The sequence below is a fragment of the Amblyomma mixtum genome, chromosome 5 (genome assembly GCF_055824585.1).
Source record: "Amblyomma mixtum isolate Tamu chromosome 5, ASM5582458v1, whole genome shotgun sequence".
Classification (NCBI taxonomy): Eukaryota; Metazoa; Arthropoda; class Arachnida; order Ixodida; family Ixodidae; genus Amblyomma; species Amblyomma mixtum.
This window is the reverse complement of record NC_143016.1, coordinates 157,255,037-157,264,064: the sequence shown is the minus strand read 5'-3', so window position 1 is coordinate 157,264,064 and position 9,028 is coordinate 157,255,037. Positions and strand designations below refer to the sequence as shown.

The 9,028-nt window shown below is 48.3% G+C and overlaps 1 protein-coding gene across 1 annotated transcript in view; it reads left to right on the top strand.

The window, feature by feature from the left end:
• The window catches only part of LOC149344256 (uncharacterized), a 52,298-nt gene extending 43,504 nt beyond the window's left edge, over positions 1-8,794 (top strand). The window contains exon 4 of the mRNA XM_089542578.1: positions 8,577-8,794. Coding sequence (XP_089398704.1) covers positions 8,577-8,794 — 218 coding nt within the window. The remainder of the gene's footprint in view (positions 1-8,576) is intronic.
• The last annotated feature ends 234 nt before the right edge of the window (positions 8,795-9,028 follow it).

The following is a 9,028-nucleotide window of genomic DNA, read 5'->3' as shown; positions in this document are numbered from 1 at the left end:
TGGAGACCCGACGACGACTTCGGTCTGCGATTCGTCTCCACAAGACCGATATGAGCTTTGGTGGGCTGAAGTGTCGGTGAGGAAACGAGTGCCAGTGATTTTGTTAGCAATGTTGAAAAAACGACCGTCGATTAGTACCACTTGCAGCCCTCAGTGGCTGGTTACAGCATCTCCGTAACAGGAGCAAGGGCGTTCGCAATTCTCACAAAGGTTCACACCACACGGTGGTGTCGCACACAGTCAAAGGCGAAGTGTCTTGTAGCACTTCATTGGTTGCGGCTTCTGGGAGCATGATTGTGCCGGAGAGCGATGGTGCAACCGAAACGGCGGCAGAGGGCGGCGTAACGAGGGCGCCTGCTTGATAAGAGCGTTCAAACGGCTCTCAATGCGAGAAAGCTGGAAGGCAGCGGTAGTACAGGTATCTCGAGGCGGAGCGGTAACTGCGCTGAGGCTGACGCATCAGAGTACTCCACAACTCGATAGGGAATTAAGCAAACAAGGGTAAGGGAATGAGGGGCTCGTTATAAATGTGAGAGAAGCCAACAGCCACAGAAACCAAGGGGCAGAGGGGATTTTTAATTTATTTATTTACTTTGGGGTGTTGATCAATTTAGAATATTGCTGAATATGTTATCACTTAAAGCTAATTGATTAGAAAAGCAGAAGAAAAAACAACCACATGCCGCCGGTGGGATCCGAACCCACGACCTCCGAATTACGCGTCCGGTGCTCTACCTCTGAGCTACGGCGACGGCTGTCAAACCTTCTGCTTTCGGGGTATTTATGTTTACAAATAACCTAACATTGAGAGTATTCATCAGCGCCACCCACGTTCGTAAGCGCCGGACGTAGAACGTCCTGAGTGGCGGACGTAGAACGTGGGTGGCGCTGATGAACACTCTCAATGTTAGGTTATTTGTAAACATAAATACCCCCGAAAGCAGAAGGTTTGACAGCCGTCGCCGTAGCTCATAGGTAGAGCACCGGACGCGTAATTCGGAGGTCGTGGGTTCGGATCCCACCGGCGGCATGTGGTTGTTTTTTCTTCTGCTTTTCTAATCAATTAGCTTTAAGCGATAACATATTCAGCAATATTCTAAATTGATCAACACCCCAAAGTAAATAAATAAATTAAAAATCCCCTCTGCCCCTTGGTTTCTGTGGCTGTTGGCTTCTCTCACAACTCGATAGGGAGTTAGGCGAGCTCTTCGAGTGGCACATCACCTGCGGCGGCGAGGATGAGGACCATGTTCTGTGGGAGCCGTCGGATAAACAGATGCATGCTGCAGGTTGTCGTGCGGACTGCGGTGGTTCCAAGCTGCTGGCGCATGAGGTGGAGGTGCTGTGATTGGCAGCTGCCACCGAACTCTCTAAAGGTGAGGACCTGCGCAGCGTACTATGCTCGGACACCGACTTGCAGGCAATGAGAGTCGCCTTCGACATGTCGAAGATGTGGACCGTACTAGGTGTGGTGATAACGTCCACTGATTTCCCGGCAGGAAGGACACGAGATGGAGGAAGTTGGTTTTTCCTCACTGGCGATGCGGCAGAGATGGAAGGAGCCGCTTGCTGGGGCTGTTGGCCAAAATGATACCTGATTGACATGCGGGAACGTAAGCCCGGCGCCCTGGTGCGCGTCGCCATCCGTAAGATATAACAGCCGGCGGTAGGAATGACGGAGAATGTGGTGGATTTTCTCATTCGATTTCTGGTCGAAATCTGCCCGAGGTACGGTGAGAATAGTGTCAGCCCCGACAGCACAGTGTTTCGAACTGTTCCGACCCAACAGCCTTATGTGGCCCATTAGGAACGATTCCAGACGTCGTTTTCGGCGTCCAGGAAAAGTATTCCAGAAAATCCCCTATCACGTCATCATCAAAGAAAATTTTTTTCATGAACTGAACCAAGGACTTTTAAACGGCGAGGCGAGCAAGCAACCCACAGGCCACAAAACCATGTTGTTTTGGGCAAATGAAGGCTAGCCTGGCGTATGCGTTACCTTACGACTGTATGCTAATGAGTCGGTGTGTCATTAGAAAAACAAAACAAAAATGCAAATTAAAATTTACTGCTTTCACCTCAAAAGTAGGTATGTAGTCTTAAATATCTCTGTAATTTTATTGCACTGCGCTCCTTGCGAGGCGTAGTGGCAACTCCATTCATGTGTGCCGCAAGCGGAGCGAGTTCTCGCCTAAAGCCAGGGCGTGACGCGAGGAGCCCTACAAGGACCTGGCAGACTGAGAGATGAGGCCTGAATCCGAAGATGCTGTCTGTAAAGAAGCCCTCGTTTCGAGGAGATGACGTTTTTGTACAACCAGGACACGACGGCAGGTTCAAGAAGAGTTGACAGGAAACAAGCGAGGGTAAATAATACCGCATACGAAAACTATGACCAGACGGTTTCTATTTTGGAATTTTTTTAATGTAAGGAGTTATACGGTACAAGCGTTTTCTTCGCACTAGGTATACAGAGTGTTTTACGCACTACTTTACACTATTTTTAAACTTTCACTTTTCGAGTTAGAAGTGAGCTTTTTTAAGCACAGCATTGTCAGTGATGTAGTACATCTGCATACCACTAAGACGTGATAGCTAGCAAGCTCTTTAATTAACCGAATAATTAACTATTTAACTTTTAGTCATAGGGTCTTTAATTGCTGAGGAACGTGTAGCTCATCGCGAGTGATATCCATATAATTATTTAGAATTTCGAAAACGCAGTTTTTTTCGGCGCTGTGGCCCAGCACTTTGGATCTTCTGGCGCCAAATTATATACGCTTTCGAGAAGCTTGTAGGCAAACAAATCTCTTCAGTGCCTTTACGACGCAGAAATAGCCAAAATATCTTGAGGTACAGCTCCGAGGGCAACCATATTTTCGAAATTCTAAAAGCTGATTATGGATATTTCTTACGGTGGGCTACACGCCTTTCAATAATTAGGAAGACTAACAGTAGTAGTTACAAAGATAAATTGCGTAAACAGCATTCTAGTTAGAACTCCTTAGCTGTGTTTGAACAAGCGCTCTTCTAACTCGAAAAGCCTTTCTTTTAAATTATGTACTGTATTTGGTTAAACACCGCGTATGTTCATGGGGCACTCCGTTGGTGGACTTTATTTTTACTTGGATAAAATAAGACTGACACTTTGCGAAAATGCCGGTGTGTTCTCAGTCAATGCAGGAAATTTGCCGTGTGTGGAACATCGGCGAGTTAAGCCTGCACGCTCCGGAACCGCCACATGTCCCCAAACAACCTAGCTCTACCCTCCACGAGGCCTCTAGCCGCCAGAAGCCCACGCAATAGCGAAAAAAAAAACATCAGTCACCATTAGGGTCACCCGTAGAGGTCTGACGCGATTGCTATATTGGGTCTCTCAGCGGCCTGGGGTCGTCTTTGTGTATCATTTCGCAGACATGGATACTGTTCTTTCTTTCACCATCATATAAAGCTTTAGCTACCAATATGACCGCAATGCTATAGAACTAGACATCCCTCACACGCCAGTACCACTCCTCTGCCACTTATGTTCTGCCTCTCTGCTCATATATCAGGAATTGGTCATTCCTACGTTGCATTTATAGGCCGCAGGAATTCCTCTTAGAATTCCTGGCACAGTGGTCTAGGGGTTAGACGATGCGTCACTGCACCGTCAGATGGTTTTCAAAACACCGGCATCGGTGGGGCTGTCGAGATCCATTAGGTCTCCCTGAGCAACCTTTCACGACCAATCATTAACCTAGCTGCCTCCTGCTATGATGGGCGATATGTGAGGACGTCACATGGTCCCGTGACATAACTGGCGGGCGAACCACCTTCTTTTCGTTCACAGCATCGACGGCAAAATAAAAATTCGTAAATTGGTTTTTGAGGAAAGCAAATAGCTCAGTATCTGTCTAACATATCTCGGCGGACACGTGAACAGCGCCGTAAGGGAAGGGAAGAAGTGGGAGTGAAAGAAGAAAGCAACGTCCCCGCTGATGCCAGATTTTCTGAAGAAAGGGAGGCTTAGCGCTCTCGCCTGAAAAGCTTGGATTACACCTAGTTATCATTAGCACAGACAATCAGACAGCATAAAAACCTCGTTGTGAGCTGGCAAGCACGCCCCCACGTGCCATACAAGTGTAGAGGGGATTTTCATTCCAGGTTTCTGCGTGCCAACCGTGGCAGATCGCAGCTGGCTCTTTCATGGCAGGTAGCGAGGCTCGTACCGTGGCAGCCAGCTTCCGGCCTCGCCCTATTCTGGCCTAGAACATTAGGGGGATTTCCCACTATTTACTTCGCCACCTTAAAACCCTGCCAGGTACCAGCTGGTTTTTCAATGCAACCTGGGTTCGTGACAAGGCTTTTTTGATGGTGGCCACCTTTTGGTCTTCTCCTTCTCTGCCTCGAAGAGAAGACAAGATTTCTCTCTCCCCATTTTGTCACCTGGCTTTTCTGTGCAAACTTGGCAGGTGGCTCGGCTTTTCCCAAGGTAGCGACATTTCGTCTCTTCCTTCTCTGTCCTCAAGAGAGGAGGAAATTTCTCTCTCTCCACGTTGCCCCCTGCCAACCGTGGCAGGTCGCAGCTGCGTTTTCTGTGTAACCTCGGCAGGTAACAGGGTTTTCCCATAGTAGCTGCCTTCTGTTCTACACCTTCTTCCCCCTCGAAGAAAAGAGCGGGTTTCTCTCTTCATTTTGCCACCTGCCAACAACGGCAGGTCACAGCTGGCCGTTCTGTGTAACCTTGGCAGGCGACAGGGCTTTTCCCATGGCAGCCACCTTCTGGTCTCTCCCTTGTCTCTCCTCGAAGAGAAGATTTCTCTCTCTCCACTTTGCCCCCTGTCAACCACGCAGGTAGCAGCTTGTTTCTCGGTATAACCTTTGAAGGCGACAGAGATTCTGCCATGGCAGCCACCTTCGGGTCTCTTCCTCCTCTACTCTCTAAGAGAAATCCCCTCTTATTTAGAGCCGAGAGGAGGAGCTGCGACGCATTGCAGGTGGAAAAGTGGGACATCGGCGGTGGGTGCGAGAGTGTTTATGTTGTCGATGGTCTCAAGGTTATCGCTGATGGTTAGTTTACAAGTATTTTACAAAAATCGTCAACGCACCTAAATATTAGGCCGGTTACACTTTAACGAAGTCCAGGCTCTAGCGAGGGGTATAATTTCGATAGGAATATCTCGGAGATTACTGGCGGGAATTTCGATGTCACGCACCCGCGGCGATGGCTTAGTAGTGTTTGCTTTCAGGTGCTCAAGCCAGTGCTCGGGATTCAAACTCCCGCTGCTGTGATCACATTTCGACGGTGACAAAATGGAAAACTTCACATATTATGCGCGAGATCAGTGCACACGAAATAAGTTCGTTTCCTTAAATTTCTTGAATCTTAACCATTCACAAATTAGAATAAAGAAGCTTTCCGTAGCGTTGAAGGGTGACAGTCCAGTAAAAACTTTTTATCAACAAGCAGCGTTCAACTGCTAACACTCTATTGCACCTCACGTAAAAACCAAAATATAAAAAATAGCCATTTGGCTTTTTTTATCGTGAAAAGCCCGTATTTATGCTCAATTAGTCACAATAAAAGCGCCTTTAGGCTTTCTGTACACACACAACTAATGCGTCACTTAGCTGAAGTCGAGAATGCACTAATACCTGTTCACTTTTAATGAGAGAAAATTGCTTTTTAACATGCCTTCTGCTCTGATGATGTATAAGCATTCAAGATTGCGCTGGATACTTTCCATCACAAAATGAATCCAGTTCTCGAGGCTTGAAATGCTGTGTACTGTTGCATGATGCTATATTTCGAAGAATAGAAACATGTGACATAAACTGGGTCGACTCATCAAGTCATGACATGGCAAAAGGAACAACACACTTTCCTCAGACAGTTTATTTAAATTAACTCTTTATACAGATGACACATAAATGTAGAAATCTCTATTGAACAAAATTAGCGAAAAAAACGCGGCGACCACCAAAGCCGGAGTTTCGAGCGCATGGTGACGAAGTAGACAAGGAATAACGAAGGGTCGAGAGCCAGCAGTTTTTATGAATTAAGAACAACTAATCAGAGCAGGGGTACGCGAACATTCTCCATCAGTGGTCGTTGCGCACATCTTTTGTTTCACAAACCCTCCTCAAGGTGGGATCAGACGTTTAAGCATGAAATGCTTTTAGCTACCGTTGTCGGCAGTGTGGTGACGTCACGCCGAGTCGGAGAGCCAACATCCGGGCACCGAGTTCCACTTATACGGCCACTGAAACGAGAGGATCCGGGCAACGTACGAGATTTAGCGAGACTCTCTGAGAGAGAGGGCCGCTCAGAGTAAGAGGGGAGCTCCCGGGCGAGTAGGGCTTTGGGCGGAAAAACTGCTTCCGCGCCGTCCCCAAGGATGGCGCTACGGTCCCACACTCACGCAAGTAAAATACCGGCCGCTAGGCCTTCAGCTCATGACGCTTCCCCCTTTGGCAGGCAGATGTATTCACTCTCGCGCAGTATTCGAACGTGCTGCATATACATTCTTGTCAGGCCTGCGTCTCGACGTGTCCGCGTACGCTTCTGCATCGTCCTGCATTTCAATGCCGCCACCGTCACAGCTGCTTAAGCCGAGCAATGGAGCCTGATGAAAGGAGAGGTAGGAAGCGTCTTGCGGAAAGCAATCGCTCTGCGAGTGATACGCCACAGCAGAAGACTGCTCGCCCCTGCCGACAAGGCCATGATTATGCGGCCGCTACCGAAAGCGACAAGGACGCCACGGTTCGCGGCTGCCTATCTAATCCCGCACTATTGCAGGCGATCGCTTGGAGGGAACAAGAAGAGTGTGGTATGGTTTGTTGAACACTAGACACATTTCAAGATTTTGACTAGTACCATCTACAACCAATGTGTTATGCCCGTAAACATTCCATGCTTAAGCTACTCTCGGTTACGGGAGCGGCAGAGATTTAACTCCGCGGTATTTCTTTACTAGGACCTCTAGGTAACATCAGAATATCGACACCAAACTTTGTGCGCCAGTTTATTGTCTTGGCGAATATACGGCATACATTCAGTACGTCTGAAATCCTCTACACGCTCTGTCATAAGGATGAGTGAATAGTGTTTTTAAGCATGAAATGCTTTTAGCCCCCGTTGTCGGCAGTGTGGTGACGTCACGCCGAGACCGAGATCCACTCATCCGGGCATTGAAATCCACTCATCCGGGCACTGAATTCCAGTCATCCGGGCACTGAATTCCAGTCATCCGGGCACCGAATTCCAGTCATCCGGGCTCTGAAACGAGAACATCCGGGCACCGTACGAGACTTAACGAGAATTAACGAGACTCTGTAAGCCCTCCTACGCGACCGGCATGCAAGCGCCGGTTGGTCTCCAAACGAGACAAAAAATAACTGCTGCCAGTGCCTTCTCAATGTTTATCAAGATATCAGTGGAGCTGTGGGTTTGATAATGCACGGAATTATAATTCCGATTTCTAATAACGCGTGCAAAAAGCACATAAATGCCACGTTACACTTCGTTGACATACGTGATCTCTTAGGGGCTTCGCGCATCGAAGCAAAGTCGCGCAGGCGCACAGGGGCCCGGGGGAGAAGCGCTGCGTTCAAAGGGCAAGGCATCGCGCCGAACGGGTGGTGGCGTTCCTCCCTTCCTTTACGGTGCGGTTCGGGTGTCCACCGAGATGGCAGAGAATTACTGCGCCATTTCCTTTCCTCAAAAAACCTTGCGTTCAAATGGCAAGGCATCGCGCTGAACGGGTGGTGGCGTTCCTCCCTTCCTGTACGTTGCGGTTCGGGTGTCCACCGAGATGACATTAGGCCCGTAAACATTTCATGCTTACTGTACTCTCGTTTAAGGGGGGGGCAGAGATTTTTTATTATACGGCCGCACAGGGGTATATAGGATGGAAGTCAATGCCGTATTTTGGTGCAATAGTTCTCTGACTAGCATCTTCAAAGAGGCCGCCTTGATCTCCAACTATTCAGCGTCCCATTCGGGGGCAACCACGCAACCGTCAAGACAGGTGCGCAAAACCTGCCTCCTAGAGTCGCTACGACAGCGCCACGTGATGCTTTTATCCACATGAGCGTGAACTGATCATATGATTCAAGCATGAAAGGCGCAGCACGGTTTGATAGGTGCGAATATCCGGTTCTCTAATTTTCAGCATGCCATAATGAACGTCGCATTATTGAGCGCTCTACCCGGTTGGCCGGAAAGTACAGGTGTATATGCATGTATAACAAGCAAAACCTCAGTGGTCAAATTACACTCCATACTACGCTGCCAGAAACATGCAGTGGCCGCCAAGATTTTCGGCAAAGTTCCGGGTTCGGGCCTTAAGGCTACGTGCAATTTGATATAGTAGCTATTACCTCTGAGCGGCCAATAATTTGTTTGTGCTCTGCGGCAGCTCTAAGAGTTAATTGAGGGTCATAACATAAACTCCGCTTAATGTGCGTAATTCGCTCTTTGCTTGAATTTTTGCGGTGCTGAATACGAATACCTAGAGATGTGCTGGTTTCTGATCGAGATATGTTGTAAATACACACGCGCAGAAGCTGCCATCACAGGATGCTTTGTTTCGCAGGTGGTCGGCCGAGGCTGCGCACGTGGATGGTGCGACCTTTCAATGTGACCACATGGAGCAGACCCAAGATAGGCTTGTCCGGCAATGACCTTGCAGTTACGAACGCTACAAGCGCCAAATGCATGTACGATGTGCTATGGGAAGTGCTGCAAGGAAAATACAAAGAGGACTTCATCAAAGCCACAGGCAGTCAAGATGTCCACATTCCTCCGCCCTGATAAAAAGGCGGCTGCTTCGTGCTTGAAGGGGACCACTTCCATAACCACTGTAGATAAGAGAATATATTATATAAACTACTACTAGCATCATCTGTTGAATGCTTCTGAAAGTCGAATGTTGTTCGATGCATACCTAAAAAAATTGGAGGCTTATCAAGGTTAAGCCCAGAGGATGCGAAGCATGTCCTTAGCGTTTGGAGGCATCTTGACCGCATACACGCCCGGCGCAAAGAC